The sequence below is a fragment of the Lithobates pipiens genome, unplaced genomic scaffold (assembly GCF_037356315.1).
Source record: "Lithobates pipiens isolate NorthernLeopardFrog02 unplaced genomic scaffold, aLitPip1_a1.2 Scaffold_27, whole genome shotgun sequence".
Classification (NCBI taxonomy): Eukaryota; Metazoa; Chordata; class Amphibia; order Anura; family Ranidae; genus Lithobates; species Lithobates pipiens.
In genome coordinates, this window is record NW_027507788.1 from 140,367,046 (window position 1) to 140,386,200 (window position 19,155).

Sequence of the window (19,155 nt, forward strand, 5' to 3'; positions counted from 1 at the left end):
TTGGTTTGCTCAAGCTGGGTAAATAAAATAAGTTCATTTTAATACCACATACTTGGCATGCTTTCACTCCCACTGACTGTATTCAGTCTTATATTTGAGATTTAAAGCTATTTTACCCTCCCTGGTTCCTCCCTCTCAAAAAAAAAATATTGCATTGCATTCTTTATCTTGGACTCAGTGATGTCATCATTGGGTCTATGTGCTTCTGTATGCAAGTCAGACAGATCATAGTGGGTGGGAGGGGCTGTACATAGCTTCAGGAAACAATCACTGCACACTCAGGATTCCTGATGCAGAGCAAGTAAGCATGATTTTTTAATTGTACAGTGCAATATATTAATAGCCCATGTATAATGGTTCAGTGATGAGACATCCAGTATGAGAACAAAGAGAGCCTCCTTACGTGCAATACTGAATGACAGACAAGACGATAAAGCTGTGATTGCAGCCCATCCACCACAGACTTGACCTGTAAAGGTCACTCAGCTTTTGACCCACACCTGGGGTACTCATCTCAACGAGCCACTGGCAATTGATAGAGCCGATCATCTCCCCAGACATATGGACAAAGAATAAAATAAGCCAGTGCTCTCCATATAACGGGTTTGATGTCAGCATAAATGAAAATCTTACTTACAAACTTAATTGCTGGTTTGTAACCAGGAAGATGGCCGCGGGTGACGTCAGATGTGACTCCTCCCCCCGCAGCCATCTTCCTGATTAGAAACCAACAGTTATACAAGGCTCATGTGCCTGCACTCGGCTGAAGTGCCAAGTTTGTAAGTAAGATTTTAATTTATGCTGACATTAAACCTGTTATATGGAGAGCACTAGATTCTTTTATGCTTTGTGAATTGTTTATTTTATATACTCTATTGTATACTCACTCTCTTAATTGAAAGTTGTATAGATATGCTTATGTTGTTTTCAATTAGTATGCACCGATTCTTTAATGGATGTGTTGGTGTTTCTCACCCGGGGGTATAAAAACCGGTTGTGTATATATACTGCATGCATGTGTCCACTAACCACCCTTCTGAGGACGACCGATTGGTTAAAATGCATTAGGTGATGCCATGAGGACACAAAGGACGCTATCTTTTTAATGCTTGTTTTTTAAAATTTGTTCTGTGAGTTTTTTATAAATTCATTTACCCAAACAAGCTTCACTATGCGCTTCCTTATATCTATTGTTGGGTGCATTTCCATTATTGGATAACCGAGTGGAGCAGGGCTGGATTCTGAGCAGAGACCTGTTTGCAGCTCCACGTGCCCGCACCTGCCAGGAAGCCAACACTCCGCATTGCTAATCACAGGCAGCGAGACATTTTCCGATCCGCGGCTGCACAGATCGGGAAATGTCTTACTGCCTGAGAATAGCTCTGCGGAGTGAAGGCTTCCTGGTGGGCGCAGGCAACAGGCAGCTGCAAACACACCTGAGCTCATCCTTACCTATCACTAATCTTTGGAGAGGGAAACCAGTTGTAGTGCCTGCAGTGTGAGAGAGCCGTACATGCTGGAGCCTGGAGACATCCATGGCACCTGTGCTGATACGCTTCTGTCCATCTACCCTCTGGTAGGAGTATTTTATAGGTGCACTGTGGTATGATGTGTCATTGCATACACCAAAGCTGGTGTGAGGGTACTGTCTTTTTTACACACCGTCTCCCTGGATTCCATTTCCTCCAGGCTTATTTAATCAGGCGCTGCATATGAACTCTTTTTATATCTTTTTTTACTTGCATACTGGTGTTGATTTATTGACCTGCAACACAGACTGATCACCAACACTGAATTTGTACATTTCCACACCCCAGCTATACAACTTGGCTTGCAAGTCAAGTCCTTTGGTAGTCCGTTACCGAATTGATTGCCTAGTACACATGGGCAGAATGTCGGGAGCAGGGCCGGTGCTACCACTAGGCGGATTAGGCAGCCGCCTAGGGCGCACTGCCGCCTAGGGCGCCTGACCGCTGATTGTCCTACTCCAGCACTGTCCACAGAGCTTGCACTATACACCAGCGCTGAGCCTCCGACATGCGTGAAGCAGCGCACCTCACCCCCCCCCCGCCCCCGTCTCCGTCTCCACACTGACACATCAGTGACATCACGTCACATGTGTCCACACTGTCCAGAACTGCTCCCTCACGCTCTCACTTTCGCCTAGGGCAGTGGTGGCAAACCTTGGTACCCCAGATGTTTTGGAACTACGTTTCCCATGATGCTCATGCACTCTGCAGTGTAGTGGAGCATCATGGGAAATGTAGTTCCAAAACATCTGGGGTGCCAAGGTTCCCCATCACTGGCCTAGGGTGTCAAAAATCCTTGCACCAGCCCTGGTCGGGAGACAATGGCCGGTTCAATAAAATCTGTCCAACACTCGGCCTGTGTGTATGTCAGCCAGACCAACAGAAGCCCGCCATTTGGCCAGCTTCTGTCGGGCAAGCATACTGGAAAACCAGCAGCTGACTGGCTCCCGATCAGCACTCTCAGCCAATGGTAGAGAGCGTTGATCGGAATGTTCTGGCGGGGGCTGCCCTCCTGTCAAAAAAAACAACCGATCAGCGGGGGGAGTTTGCTGTACTAACGTTGGACCGTTAGTACAGAGGCTCCAACCAGAACTTTCAGTTTTTTTTTTCCTTTAACCCGCTGGGTTGAACGAAAAATAGACTATTAGTGTGTACAGGGATTAAGTGAACCATTTCCTACCATCCCCATCTGGATCCACAGCCTGGAAGTGAAGCTTATTCTCCTTCACGGCCTCCTTAAAATGCTCTTCGGTCTTATCCATGATCCATTGCTGCATCTCCTGTGCACTAATTTGGTTATCTTTGTTCACGTCCACCCTTGAAAAGAAGAAGGAGAGAGAAAATAAAGCACGCCGCATCACACACGAATGATTTATGATGTTTTTATGTGACAGTTAGGTGTTGTTTTAAACCAAATACTAAAATCTCATATAGGCTTTCATATTCAATATTTTTAAATCTGTGGCTTCTTTAAAATACCTGGTGGTCATGCCATGCTGTTCAGACACGGTTATATGCTAAATGTACTCCTGCATTTTCACATGCGCCCAATGGAGATTAAAAGCGGTTGTGTGGATGCATATTGCACAGAGATGGTCTACTACTATTGTCACCATCAGGAAATTCACCCTTAAAAATACTATACAGCCTTTGCTGGAATACATGTAATCACAGAGTGGCAGGAGATCAGCAGTGTTGATGTTCACCACATAATGACAAATTGACATAGTTTGCTAAAGCTCTTTCAGTTAAGGTTCACATGCAATTTAACTGTAAGACCCCTTTCACAGTTTTCAGGCGTTTTAGCGCTAAAAAGATCACTTGTAAAGCACCTGAAATCTGCCTCTCATGCCTCCTCAGTGTGAAAGTCTGAGTGCTTTCACATTGAGGTGGTGCGTTTGCCGGGCTGGAAAAAAAAAGTCCTGCAAGCAGCATCTTTGGGGCGGTTTGGGAGCTCTGTACACAGCGCTCCTACACCACCCCTGCCCATTGGAATGAATATAAAGCGAATCGAAAGTGCCACAACACGGGAGGTTTTAACCTTTTATTCAGACACTAGCGGGGGATTTAAAAGTACCCCGCTAGCGGCCAAAAATTGCCACTAAAACTACAGATCCGCCACCCTAGTGTGAAAGTAGCCTAACACAGAATGTGGTGTCATGCTTGGTAGTTCTGACTGCAAGAAGAGCGTGAATCACAAAAAGTGAATGGATTTAACCACAAATTCTTTGGCAGATAAGACATCTCACCGATTTGTATTTCAACTGGGTAATTAGCTGTTTGACACAAGAAAAAAAATGACTTTTCTGGTAGGTCACCAGACCTAAAAAAAAAAAAAAATGCATAAAAACGGGCATTATACAGGATTTACAGTGCCTTGAAAAGGTATTCATACCCCTTGACGTTTTCCATATTTTGTCATGTTACAACCAAAAACACAAAATGTATTTTATTGGGATTTTATGTGATAGACTGCTGGAAGGCAACATGGTTTAATATCATATTTCTGGAGTTTCTCTTTCTGGTTGATACCAGGTGACTGGAATGTAACAAGTTGAAGATCAAAAGGTAATAGCTGCAGGGGAGTATCTGATGGAGGTGACCCGGGTAGAGTTCTTAGGTGGAGGTGGGGTAGGCTTTCTTGAATAAATTACGTTTTCAGGGATCGGCGGAGAGGGTAGGAGCTGACAAGACATACTGGGGCAGGGAGTTCCAGAGGATGGAAGAAGCTCTGGGGAAGTCCTGGAGGTGAGCATGAGAAGTGGTGGCAAGGGAGCTAGAGAGCAGGAGGTCCTGGGAGGAGCGGAGAGGACTCGTTTTAAATGTAACATATGGGGGGGTGAGGGAGGTGGGTGATGGGGGACCTAAATGCCTCAACACTGTGCCAGTACAACAGAGTGCAACTGCACAGTAGCTCACCTGAAAGGATCTGCAGAACATTTCTGCTGTAAAAAGTAATATGTGGTGACATTTGAAGAGAAGCGGAACTTCCTACATCCGCACAAAGCCCAATTAGAAAAATAGATGATGTGGTTGTGTGGGCACTCTTTGAGCAAGGCTTTATTTCCCCAAATCAGATATTCGCTTGGCAGGATGACAAACAGCAACAGGTGACGAAGCTGTTGGGATTTTTTTCTATATCTTCAGAATAAAAGAAAAACAAGCATTTTCAGAAGAAGAAGTAAAAAAAAAAAAAAAAAAAAAAAAAAAAACACAAGTTGTTTACACTAAAAAAAGTGAGCGGATATCAGTGACCATCTGACACATGTGAAGTCAGCTCAGAGGCCAGTAACCAGAAAACCGTGGGCACACTTTGGGGAAATCCGATTCCACATCTCAAAGAAATAAAAGAAAAGTACGGTGTATTTTCAGTGAGCACATGTTAAGATGTTTTTGCAGTGCTCATCTCTAAATAGTATGCACTTCCACATGTTTCCTTAAAGGAGAAGTACAGCCAAAGCTCGATTGGCTGTACTTCTGTGGATCACAGGAATGCAGTTCATTCTACCCTCCCGTCACCCATTTTCAGCAGACAGCCGGTTCAAGACTACTGTCGACTGATGTCAGAGCCGGTCCAGGATCAGGAAAGATCATGACCATGTCAGGATCCGCCCACGTGCCTGAACTGGCACCCGGCTCAGCCTCTCAGCCCAGGGCTCCAGTGAGCAAGGGAGGGACAGAGCAGCAGAGAGCCAATGACAGTCACCAGCTCTCTGCTCAGGGAGCGAGAACCGAGCAATTGGCGGTGTTTTATCACTCAGTTCTCAGCCTTAGAGCCATCAGGGCACAGATGCAGCCACCTAGGCAAGTATGATTTTCTCAAATAAAAAATAATCCCATACTTCTCTTTGAAGCCCAGCAAATGCTGTTTTTTTTTTTTTTCCCGCTCAACCCAGTGGACTGAACCACTGAGGAGCTGCTGTACTGACAATCCAATGTTAGTACAGCGATCTCCCCACTGAGCTATTGTGTTCCGACAGTGGGAGGGCCATCCTGCTAGAACACACTGGTCAGCTTTCTCAGCCATTGGCTGCCTGTACTGACAGACCTTTTTTGGTCGTGTCCCTTCGACAAAAACCGGACGTTCGGCCGGCTTCTGTCAGACCAGCTGCCATACACATGGGCCGAATGTCGTCCAGTTTCTGCTGAACAAGGCCAATGCTGCCTGATATTCAGCCCGTGTGTATGGCCATAGATGGAGCATTCTCTTTCCTGCAACCACAGATTGCAGGAAAGAAAATCACTTGATTCCCTAATCCAGCGTTTCTCAACTCCAGTTCTCAAGGTGCCCTAACAGGTCATGTTTTCATGCTTTTCATTATTTTGCACAGGCGATTTGATCAGTTTCACTGCCTTAGTAATTACCACAGCTGTTTCATGTAGGAGAAATCCTGAAAACATGACCTGTTGGAGTGCCTTGAGGACTGGAGTTGAGAAACACTGCCCTTAACAACAAAGACAGTGTTAATGGGGTAATCCCTCCCGTGGAGCCATCCCCGCTGGGAGAAAATAGTGATTACTGCTAGCAGCTATAATAGTCATTAATAATTGGATTTAAAATATGAAAGGCTGGTTGAACCCAAGTTATTCGATCAACATGGGTACATTAAGCCTGCCCATACATGGTTCGAATCTCGGCCAGTTCCTGCTGAACAAGCCAAGATTCGAACCGCTTATGGCCAGCCTAAGGCAGCACATAGAGGGATGAATGGAAAAAAATAAAAATAAATGACTTGATTCCCCCCATGAACACTCGATGGGGGAATCCTGCCACTATGCCTTTGTATTCTGGCAGCGGAGAGACATTTGTGCCACCAGAATACACGGATCGGGTGCTGCCGGCTATAGCTGCAGTGCTGATCAAGCAGCAAAAATCCAACAGGGCGGTAGGACATAAGTCAATCTATTGATCAACCTCCCGGCCCATACATGTATCGAAATTTGATTGGTCCCTGCTAAACCAGCTGAAATTCAATCTGTGTATGGCCAGCATAAAAAAAAAAAAAAATGGCCAGGAACGCTGAAAAGGGATCTGTGATAAGCATCTGTTCTCAATTGTCAAACTGCAATCACTCTACAATGAATGATGGCTGATGTTTGTAAACATTCCATCACTTTAAAGCAAACTAAAAGCAAAAACAAACTAAAAATTCTAGGAAGTAAAAACCACAAAGTAAACAAACATAATCTCTTTGTGAAATCACACTTGAAATGCAGATAAAATACACAAACTAAAAAACACAAATAAACATTGGAGTGTAAAAACCACAATTGAGTGTGAAAACAATGTGATAACTGGAAACCACACCTAGCACGCATGCCCCCTCTTTTCTTACACATAGCAGCCCCCACAGACACGGCGAGGAAACCCAATATGAGAAAGTGAAGATGACACCCACCTAAGATGGCTGAGGTTTCTGCTTTTGAGCACACTTTGTGTTTACAAACCAGACAGACACTCTCTTCCCTCCTCTATTGTCCACCAACAAGCTGGCCAAATGAAGCAAACAACGAGCAAAAAGGAAAAGGCTGCTTCAGATGTGAAGCAGCCCTTGCTATCCCTCTGAAAAGCAATCTGCAGTGAGTCACTTTCTAGAGGGTGGTTGACAGGCAGCTGAGAGGAAATATGTCACCTGTTTAAACTCTCTAACATGAACCATGAACCACCATGCCAAAACCATGTGCATTGCATGCAGCTGTATGGTGGTTGCACTGCAACCCTATTACTTTGATTGGGTCAAGTTCAGTGGCGGTGCAGGCTGCCAAACATGACAGGGGGTTTAATTGTCTGCTGTAACGTGTACATCCCTGAACGGCGGCATGCTTTTACTTCCCCCGGCTACCCATGTAAATGAGCCTAAAGGCTAGTCATACATGTATAGATTTCTTCCAACAAGGGAAATCTAAAGCCGGCCATACATGGATAAAATTCAACCAATTCAGCAAGAACTTTGTGGATTTCAATCCATGTATGGACACAGAGGCTGTGCAGAAGTGGAGCTACTGACTGACTTCTGTACAACCGCCCTGTATGATTTTCCCCGCTTGACTAGTGCTGTAGGCTATAGCATTTTGATGGCGAACACACCTGAGCCCAGCCTTACTATTTAGTATGGCCATATAAATTAGCTGTGAAGACAGGCATAATCACCATATTAACTCACTCCTGTCAGACCTTTGTATCCAGAGGCTTATGTTGGCCATAGACCGTTTGAATTAGAGCTGGGCGATTTTCAAAAAAACAAAAAAAAAAAACACAAACACTAGATTCGAAGCGATTTTTTTTTTTTTTTTTTTTGATGGACACCGTGCCGGTCCTGCGGAGCTGCAGGCAGGAGTTTTTAGGTGAGGCCACGGTGTTGGCCTAGTGGACTAGGCCGAAGCCGCAGCCTCGCCTAAAATCTCCTGCCCACAGCACCTCAGGACCAGCACGGTGGTGAAAAAAAAAATTGTCAATTTGCCTAACTTTTTTAATCAATTTTTTCCCCAGCCCTAATTTGAAGCTACTGATCCGGCTGAGATTGCATCCATGTATGGGCAGGCTAAATGTACCCAAGTTGATTAATCAACTTGGGTATAACCAGCCCGCTGGATTTTACAGGGCTAGCAGCTGTTATAGCCACTAGCAATAATCAATCTTCTCCTGGCAGGAACAGTTTCCCCCACCAGGAGAACACAATAGCTCATCGGGAGGGATTCCCCCATCAAATTCTTTTGATTCTGTCATATTTGTGATAACCACTGGCCGCCAAGTCACGTACCTGGTATGTCATTTGACTTCAAGTGGTTGTGCCAGGGTGATGCCCCAGTACCGTTTTTTTTTAGAGCAGACAGTCAGCTTTCTTGTAATAACAAACAGAGTGGATAACCAGCCACTCTGTTATCAAGTTCCCACCCCCCGCCATACCCACCCGTCCCTCCGCTTTCTGTGGTTCGCTTGGGCTCTCCTGCCCCACCGCAAGACCCGAACAAAGCCGGAATTGGCTCTGATCAGGCAGTCGCTATGGTAACCCAGAAGCAATGACACGACAGGTCATTGATTCTGGGTTACCGGCATCATAACGCAATTTTTTTAAAATTGAAAGTATTCAAAACTGCTAATCTTATGGACCCCAGATCCGTCCATAAAGAGTACATGCCACAAGGATGGTTACATTCCTTATGACAGCAATTAAAGTGATCAAAACAAAATAAAAAAATGCATGGATTTCTCAATTTAGGAGACCCTTTATATTGGCCAAGAGGCAATGAAGTCATAGCATTGAGCTGTTCCTTGATATTTAAATGCTTGCACACTGCTCATTAGAAGTTGTTAATGCTTGTTCTATGATCCCCATATTATTGGCCTTTGTTGAGGCCTTTCCTTTTGTCTTGTTAATGTTCTCCAGATTGTTTTTTTGGTGTGCTACGATTGTAAATTTTTACCATGTTTACATTGTCTGTGTCTAACCTTTTTTTTATAAATGCAATTTTTTTTAATAAAACCTGTTTTGAAAATATATTGGTCGGGGGGGGGGGGGGGGGTGATCATTTCCCATATCTTCCCTTTTTCACACTAAATACAAACCTCTGCAATTCAGTTCAGCAAAAATCACCTAGCTCAGCAAAGTCTGCAAACACTAACAGAGATCTTTACGTGCGTGGGCATATATTCTGCACCTCTCAGAACCACAACGTTCAGTCAGGTTTCAGGTTATCAAGCTGTTTCAATCAGACAGGTTTAGTTTCTTGTAAAAGTACGTGAAGAGGCATTGCTTCCAACAGGAAGAGCCAATGAGCACACTCTTACCGAAGACGTGGGCCCAGATTTCTCAGAAGCGGGTATCTGCTCTACAGCAATAGTGAGCAGCCAAATGTAATCACTTATTTTGCAGAGATAGGGGATTTACCCCATACCCTTTACACATCATCATCCTGCCATGCATATATAGTATAAAGCAAAGCTGCAGCCAAACTGCTGACTACACAAAGGTTACCAAATATTTCTAATTCTGCTCAACCAGTTTTGTGATTCAATAAAAAAAAAAAGACCACTACAGCAGGTAGGCTGTGTCCACTTAGTCAATTTAAATTCAGAAATTATATTTGGGTTGGCCACACATTATGGAATTTAGCACGGTCAAGTTCGTGGATTTCCATAGCATGGGCATTTTTATTTTTTTATTTTTTACAAACATTAAAAGGAAAACTTCCACAGGGGAGATGTGGCCCACCTCTTCCTGCCTTATGTTCTCCGATTGACCCATGAAGCCACCAGCTATGGGAGCCATTGGCTCCTGCAGCTTTTAGTTAAAGTGATTGTAAAGTCTCTTTTTTTGCTATAAAAATAACAAACCTGTTATACTTACCTGCTCTGTTGCAGTGGATTTGCACAGAGCAGCCAGATTCTCCTCTTCTCAGGTCCCTCTTCTGTGATCCTGGTCCCTCCTTCCTGTTTAGTGCCCCCACAGCAAGCAGCTTGCTATGGGTCACACTTCCCTGTGTTCATTCAAACACGGAGCCCTGGCCCGGGCCACTCTCTCCCATTATTAACGGGAGCCAATGGCACCACTGCTGTGTCTCAGCCAATCAGGAAGGAGAATGTCGAATGGCTGAGACACTCTTGGACATCGCTGGACAGAGGGACATCAGGTAAGTATTAGGGGGAGCTGCTTCACACGGAAGGCTTTTTATCTTAATGCATTGAGAAAAAACCTTCTGCCTTTACAACCCCTTTAACCACTTGAGACCCGCACTACGTCTATTGACGTCATGGGGTTTCGCTGGTTATATCTAAATGATGCCTGAGGCCACAGACATCATTCAGATATTGCCGTTTTCAGCCAGCGATTCCCTACACCATAAGAACGATCATAGCGGCTGTTCCGCCTCTTGATCGTTCTTACGGGCGGCGGGAGGGGACGCCCCCCCCTCCCGCCGCCCTCCGGTGCTTCTACCGACTCACTGTTTCCATCAGTGAGTCGGTCACAGGATCCCCCAGCAAGTGATCATAGAGATTTCCGGCGGGCTAGATTGTCCCCGGAGTCTCTATGATCGTTCGGAGGCCGGGCGCGATGTTATGACGTCACGCCGTCTCGGTATTCAAATTATTGGCGCCGATCTGGCTAGGAAGCCATGATCGTTTTTTTTTTATTCTTCCCAGCCTAGAGGTGAGATATGGGGTCTTATTGAGTGAGCTCGCACACAGAAGCGAACGCATACGTAAGTCCCGCCCACATATGAAAACGTTGTTCAAACCACACATGTGAGGTATCGCCGCGAACGTTAGAGCGAGAGCAATAATTCTAGCCCTAGACCTCCTCTGTAACCCAAAATATGTAACCAGTAAAAAAATTTAAAGCGTCGCCTATGGGGATTTTTAAATACCAAAGTTTGGCGCCATTCCACGAGCACGGGCAATCTTGAAGCATGAGATGTTGGGTATCTATTTACTCGGCGTATCCTCCTCTTTCACATTATGCAAAAAAATTGGGCTAACTTTACTGTTTTTTTTTTAAGCATGAAACTGTTTTTTTTCTGAAAAAAACGCGTTCGAAAAATTGCTGCGCAAATACCGTACGAGATAAAAAGTTGCAATGACCGCCATTGTATTCTCTAGGGTCTTTGCTAAAAAAACATATATGATGTTTGGGGGTTCTATGTAATTTTCTAGCAAAAAAATTAGGAATTTTACATGTAGGAGAGAAATGTCAGAATTGGCCTGGGTCCGAAGTGGTTAATGTGATAAAAGTAATTTTTAACTGGGCTGTAGAGAGCACATATATGGAAGAATTAATTTGTAAAGAAGGAGAGTCTTGACTATTGTGTCTTTGGTCTATGACTGTGTTCAAAAACTCCTATAACGTTACCTTATCTTGTAGCATGGTAGTAGGCTCTGACCATCTCCTATAGTATATCTGTGGTCTGACAGCTTTCTAAAATATTGTATATATTGATTATTATGTGCATGTCAGGGGGCCCCACTTCAGGCTCCCTATAGCAAATACATTGACTACCACTGCTATACAGCTAACACTGGTGACTAGTTCTAGGCCCCCTAGCTTGCATTATTTTTGAAACAGAGTGAAAATGCCTTTGTAGGGGCCATCACAACTGGGTGGAGCTGGATACTTAGTCTTCAGCAGAAACATCCAAATCTGTTATACAATTCATCTTGCTGGCATCTTTTCAAATCTGAAATATTGATTCTGAATGGCCTGTTACTTTACTGAACCCATACAAAACACAAAAACATGTGATTCAGACTCATGTCACCGAAGTCAAATGTCTAGCACTTTTAAGAAGTGATATAGTAGTCATATAGATTAGTCATATTAGTCAGTACTTATAATGACTAACTTCCCTTAAAATCCATCATACATTTTACTATGGTTACAACATATAAATTTCAAGGATGGATCCCCTGACCACAAAACTGCAGAAGTTTCCAGAGAAGACTTCACTAGAGAGGCGTGCCATAAAAAACCCACAAAAACTGCTATTTCTATCTTAGTTTTGTTCCTCCTCTGTATACAGTCACACACGCGTCTATGTCGGGGGCCGAGATGCTTCAGTAAAACTGTCAATAGCTCCTTTATTTACATTCAGAGGGAGGTCTATGTGGGCTCCTATGACTGTCTACTGAAGTGCAAGGTGGATAAAAAAAAATAAAAAAAATTATATTATATTATATATATATATATATATATATATATATATATATATATATATATATATATATATATATATATGCACACACACACTTTTTTTTTTTTTTTTTACTTTTAACAAATTGTAATAAATTTTTGGCGCAAAAATCTATATAGAGATAGTTTTCTATTTAAAGTGGTGTTGCCACCATAAAATAAAAAAAAGGGAATAAAAATCTTAAAAAAAAAAAAAAAAAAAAAAAATTGGAAAAAAATACATTCTTTTACTCACCTCTAAATACCTGTTGCTAGGGGGTCCCTCAGTCTGCCTTCTTCCTTGCCCGGGCTGGTGACATCGCTTCCCCTCGCGCCACACAGTCATCTGGGACCTGTCACGTGTCCCAGGTGACTGTGCGGCGTATCACGGCGCCCTGCGCCGCTCGCGCATGCGCAGTGGGTGCCCGGCTGTGAAGCCACAGCCGGGTGCCCACAGTACGAATGACGGCGCCGCGGGCAGAGCGGGGAACGAGGGGGGGGGGGGCTTCGTTCTCCCGCATCGCTGGACCCTGGGACAGGTAAGTGTCCGATTATTAAAAGTCAGCAGCTGCGGTATTTGTAGCTGCTGACTTTTTTTTTGGGGGGGCACCCCACTTTAAGACAATAATAATTACATTTATTCAGCATGAACTTGAGCTTATTTATGTAGCATTGTGCAATATTTTACATTTTTTGTAAACTCATTCAAGGAATCCAAGCTCTGCAAGCTGAGATAACATGCACTGGCAATAATATTGTTTTAATTAAACAAAAGAATTTAAGTAGTTCAACCATGTATGACTAACCTAAAATCGGTTCTGATATTTCTGTTTTACTAACCTGACATCTTATTATTCTAAATAGGAAACCCTTCGTTTTGTTTGCAAATATTAAAGATTCTAACTACCAGTAAGAATAAGCCCTTACATTTAAAGAGCACCTGTCATTTCAGATCCATAATGGCAGTGCCTGTTAGCGGGCATCCATCCACTCACCTGCTGCCGCCATGTCCCTCAGCTTGCTGGGTCACTGCCACGTCACCAGCCGTCCCATTAAAGTGAATGGGACTGTTGGTGAGTCAACAGCGGGTCAGAGGAGGAGCTGCTGCGGGACAGAGATGACAGTTCTTTAGAAATTATGATTTAAAGCAGAGGTCCACCCTAAAAGTGGACCTTCCGCTCATTGGAATCCTCCCCCCTTCCGGCACCACAATTGGCACCTTTCAGGGGGGAGGGGGGTGCAGGTACCTGTACAGTACAGGTATCTGCACCCACTTCCGGGATAGCTCTCTGCGGAAAGGGGCGTAGATTACGCCCCTTTCCGAAAGTCCCCCGCTGCCTGCTGGGAAACACACACATCCCAGAGGCAGCGGGTCCATCCTCATTGCACAGCGTGACTCGCGCATGCGCAGTAGAGAACCGGGAAATGAAGCCAAAAGGCTCCACTTCCTGATTCCCATACCCAAGATGGTGGCGGCAGCACCCGAGAGACGATCGAGAGATCGGCTTCGGGTGCCGACATCGCGGGCGCGCTGGACAGTTAAGTGTCACTATTTTAAAAGTCAGCAGCTGCAGTATTTGTAGCTGCTGGCTTTAAAAAAAAAAAAAAAAAAACGCGCACTCCCGGCAGACTCCCGCTTTAAATTGACTCGATTTAAATTGAATCCACCCTGCTAAAGTGTAAAGCTGGATACAAACTATACAACTTTTGTTGTTCGATTTCCTTTGGATTTACCTTCAACTGTGTAGTACAAGGGTCTGCCTGATTGCATACAAATTGAAAGTGTTTAGAATTTACCTCATATTATATGGTTTTTGGTAAATCTAAAGGAATAAATCTAAACAAAATGATATAGTGTGTATCCAGCTTTAATCACCTGACTGCCATGCTGATCTTCATGCTTCTAAAGGTCATTGACCTGGAACAAATGAGGTTCCGACTTCACTTGCCGCAAGCTTAATTTAAAGTGGATTTAAACCCTCACATATACCCAGTGAAGTGAACAGCCTCAGATGATACACAGAGATTAAACAAATCTCCCTACATAAGTTTTACATCTATATCTGCTGTCTTCAGCTTTATATATTCTTTAGAAAGTTCAGATGACATTCTCTTCCTGTTCAGCACAGGAAGTGAAGTCAGGGCATACAGGCAAGACAGCTGATTGGAGGAAAGGCACCCCCCCCCCCCCTCATAGGTAGCGATTTTCAGAGCTGTCTTGTGAATAGTTTAGCTGTCTGCTAATTTATATGAACCTCCCCAACACAAATTTCAGGTTGGTTTTATCTCCTGTGATGGAGAACTTGTCAGACATTATCATGCTGATAACGGAAGAAAGGAGCAGGAGAAAGTCAGGGGACTTTGGAGAGAGATAAGAAAATACTGCAGATATATGTGTCCGGCTCATATTTCATAAATCGGGTTTACATCCACTTTTTAAATCAAAAACTCAAAGTTTTGAAGCCAGGAGGATCAGCGCATCTTCAAAAGGAGGTCAGCAATGGAAGAGGATAGATCTCTCAAGTATACTTTGATTGCGTAGTACATCTACAATTCCCATAGCCTGATATATAGCAATAATCATTCAACTATAGCGAGGGAACAGAAGACCCAGCAATAAATATATACAAGTGGCTTGAACTTTTCTTCTTTTGCAACTGTGAAGCAAAGTCCTAGTCAGTCATTCTAATAAGGGGGGGGGGGGGGGGAGTGGCCTGGGAAGGATAAAATCTGCATCATGAACTGAAACAGAACTCTTCTGCTGCTATCTGCGTTTCCTACGGCACTAAAAGTGATGATAAAGGTTCCATTTTATTTTTAAAAAATAAAAAAAACAATGATTTTGCACAGAGTAGCCCTGATTCTCCTCTTTAGGGGTCCCCCACTGGCACTTCTGGCTCCTCCTGCCTTCAGAGTGCCCCAATGCCAATGATTTATGGCGTGGACCTGCTGATTGGCTTAGTGAATCAGAGTACAAAGCCATTCATTTATTAACAACACAGGGCTCAGTACATGGCGCAGTGATGTGGCGTTTTTTTTTTTTTTCTGCCTGCACAGCAGGGAGAAAAATCTGTCATATTGACTGGTTAAAGCCGCAGTCATTACACATTGTTAACCCCTCTCCAGCCAGCGTAAGCCAGTTCCCAGTGTCAGATTGCCCATCACAGTCCCACTATAAGTCACTAATCACCGCCATTACTAATATATATATAAAATAAAAATAAGTTCAGTATATTTACACAATCATCTGTAGATGCCATAGCTTTCATGCACACCAATATACACATATTAGCATTTTTCTTACAAAAGACATGTGGCAGAATATATTTTGGCCTGCAAAATCCATTATGAAGAAACTTGATTTTTGCATTTTTTTTTATTGGAAATGTTTTACAGCAGAATGTAAAAACTATAGCTTTTTCCCACAATTTTTGGTCTTTTCTCGTTTCGTTTAAAAAACAAAAACAAAAAAAAAAACCCAGTGATGATCAAATACCATCAAAAGAAGGCTTCATTTGTATAGAAAGAAAATATACACATTTAATTTGGGTACAGTGTTGCATGACTAATTTTTGCAGGGTGGAAAAGCAAAAAAAAATGCCCTGGTCATGAAGGGGGTAAAATCTTCCTTTAGGGCCAATGTTTTTCATAGATTTACCTTTAACCACCTGACATCCGCACTATGGCCGAATGACTGCCACAGCGCGGATGTGAATTCCCGGGAGGCCGTCATATAATGAGCTCCCCTGTGCACGCTACCTGCACGTGTACCTGTGATCACCGAGTCACTGAGACTCGGTTGATCACCGATCTGAGTAAGGGGTCAGTCCCGAGCCCTTTCCATATGATCAGCTGTCAGCCAATGACAGCTGATCACATGATCAAAACAAAAGCTTGGTGATTGCTTTTTTTCTCTCCTCACGCTAACAGTGGACCTTAAAGGGACATCGGTCCCGAAACGGAAGAGGCAATTATGCCTCATAATTGCAACCTGAAAATGCCCACAAGTGCCACATAGAAGTGCTGCCTATCAGTGTAACCGATCAGTGCCACCGATCAGTGCCCATCACTGCCACCCATTGGTGTCCATCACTGCCACCCACCAGTGCCCATCACTGCCACCCACCAGTGCCCATCACTGCCGCCTCATCAGCATACATCAACGATGGACAAAAATTACCAGTTTTAAAATTTTATAACAAAATAAAAATTAAAAAAATTTAAATTAAAAAAAGTCGGTCTTTTTACATTTTTTTAAAAAATAAAAATTTCACAGGTGATTAAATACCACCAAAAGAAAGCTTATTTGGGGGGATAAAAATTTAATTTGGGTACAGTGTTGTATGACTGTGCAATTGTCAAAGTGCATCAGCGCTGAAAGCTAAAAATTGGTCTGGATAGGTGAGGGGTTTAAGTGCAGAGTAAGCAAATGGTTAAAGTATGTACATAATTCTTCAGAACACTAGGAATTGCATATCTAAGTGTGCGGCCCGATTCTTTGTATTCACATGCAGCAGCGGACTCCTGGGCTTTTGCACCTGGCATCACCACGGATATAAGGAACTTCAGTAGTTTGCAGTAGTGACTAATGCATAGAACATCTACCAGTCACATTAAACTGAATGCAAACTTGTACTGTTCCTAAGTTAGGGGAATTGTGCCACCTTTCGGCTTTTACAGACATTGCACTGCAAGCATTACATTTCCTATAAATATACAATACGACTGATCTGTGAGCGCTTTGCCTGACTTGTGTTGTAATCAGTTACTTACTTAGAAAAGATAACTGCTAGTTTCCTCCTATTCCTGCTTGGCTCGGAGTCTTCGTTGAAGTCGTCTGTGCCCAAGAATACCTCTTGATGGAAATCCTTGTTCAAATGACCATCCATTTCCATCTTCACCCCGTTCAGATGGTCGGGAGGCAGTATCTCATTCTCGTTTTTGCTTTCCAGGGGTTTCTCCTTTATGGACGAATTGTTTGCAGGTCTGGCGTAGACGTCCATGAGAAGAAACACAAATAGAAGGGACAGATAGAGGGAGCCCAAGCTGAACATAAAGGCCTGCTTAGATACCATCATTCCTGGCAATGTGGAGATTTTTACCTGCAAAACAAATAAGAACAGAAAATTCTTACATAAAACACAAACCTTTCCAGGGTTAGTTCACCTTTTGAGAAAAAATAAAAATGTAAACCGCACTCTACACACCTCCTCGCTGTACTTACCTCCCTGGGCGATGAACAGTCAGTGCCAACATAGCTGGTGCAGTGGCACAAGGAATTAAAATCCCTGCTCCTTTTCCCTTTTCTTTCTGTGGGGCCTTTTGGGATGGATCAGAGTAATTCTCTGTACCGGTGATAACCAGTTTGAATCATTCTTATACATCCCGGGCAGAAATGAGGTGGAGAAGGGCAGGATTTCAAATCCTTGGACTGCTGCACTGGTTCATCAACCACAGAGGGGGGGGGGGGGGGTCAGTATGTAGTTCACCTTTTCTTAGTCTTGCACAGCTGTACATGCTCCTGTCCTGTAATGAAAACGCTTTCCCTCATTTCATAGCACACTGAGATTCTTGTAGTGTTCATTAAAAGTTGCAGCAAGTCAGATAGAGCACATCTCGCTCACTGGCTGGAGAACATCCAGCATCATCTAGCCCTTTCCTCCTAACACTGACTGTCCCTGGCCCGCCCCATTCATTCATTGGATTTCAGTTCTTTAATCAGAGACTCAGCATCCCATGTGTTTTTTTATTTTTATTTAGAAAGGTCTACAGCCTGCCTAGGACTTCCTCGCCTCCAGACTAACATCCACCCATCAAGGCATTTTGATATTTGCATAACTCCTCCAAAAGGGTGCTGTGAGGTTTTTTAGGAAGCCATATACAGCATCCTGCCAGCCTCTCCCACCAGAGTTGCAAAGAAAAGAACAGAGACTCAGTGACTACAGGCATGTAATGAAGACAAAATGGATTGAACCACTTCAGACCCACACTATAGCTGATAGACCGTTACAGCGCGGCTCTCTCGTTCTGGGAGGACGTCTATAAACATCCTCCCAGAACCCCGCCCCCCCCGGGGCACACATCAGGTGTGCTGTGATTGCTGTAAGGGGACAATCACAGCTGAATACATGTAAATAAACTTGCCAGTTATCATCATTCCTCTCCTCACACAATGTCACAGTGTGAGAGGAAATAAAACCAAGAGAAAGCTCTGTCTCCAAAAAAAAAAAAAAATAAAAAAAAAAAGGCTAAAAATGTAGTTTGGGTACAGCGCTGCATGACTGTGCAATTGTCACTGAAACTGCGACAGCACAGAAAGCCGAAAAATGGCCTGGGCAGGAAGGTGGTAAAAATGCCCAGTATTGAAGTGGTTAAAAAGATCAGTACATTGATGATAGGGATAGGAAGGCACCAGAGAAGGCAAAACATATATACAGATCCAACTTCAGCTTTAAAGTGACACTAAAGTTAATTTTTTAAAACAAACATATCATACTTACCTCCACTGTGCAGCTTGTTCTGCACAGTGTGGCCCCCCGATCCTGGTCTTCTGGGGTCCCTCAGCAGCTCTCTCGGCTCCCTCCTACTTCAGATAACTACCTGGGAGAAGCACCCTCCGTGGGGGTTACCTTGCAGCTCCCGAGTCCAGCATTTCCGAATGCAGGACTCGGCCCCGCCCCCCAGTCATTGGATTTGATTGACAGCAGCGGGAGTCAATGGCTGGGCTGCTACCAATCTATCCAATCAAGAGCTGAGAAACCCAGACAGACGGTGCATCCCCATGGGACAAGTTTGAGGGGTAAGTAAAATGGGGGAGCTGGGGGCCGGTCACTGACAGGTGTTTTTTCACCTTAATGCATAGGATGCATTAAGGTGAAAACACAAACCTTTACAACCCCTCCAATTCAATATGAAGAACACCTGGGATGCTGTGCAAACAGACATTCTGGCTCAACCATACA

At 43.8% G+C, this 19,155-nt stretch overlaps 1 protein-coding gene across 1 annotated transcript in view; it reads right to left on the reverse strand.

Annotated features, from left to right (window-relative positions):
• SDF4 (stromal cell derived factor 4) overlaps nt 1-19,155 on the reverse strand; it is a 75,835-nt gene that overhangs the window by 42,370 nt on the left and 14,310 nt on the right. The window contains exons 2-3 of the mRNA XM_077457572.1: nt 16,967-17,295; nt 2,710-2,846 (exon numbers count right to left, since the gene is read on the reverse strand). Of these exons, the coding sequence (XP_077313698.1) occupies nt 2,710-2,846; nt 16,967-17,271 (442 nt within the window). The 5' untranslated portion in view covers nt 17,272-17,295. The remainder of the gene's footprint in view (nt 1-2,709; nt 2,847-16,966; nt 17,296-19,155) is intronic.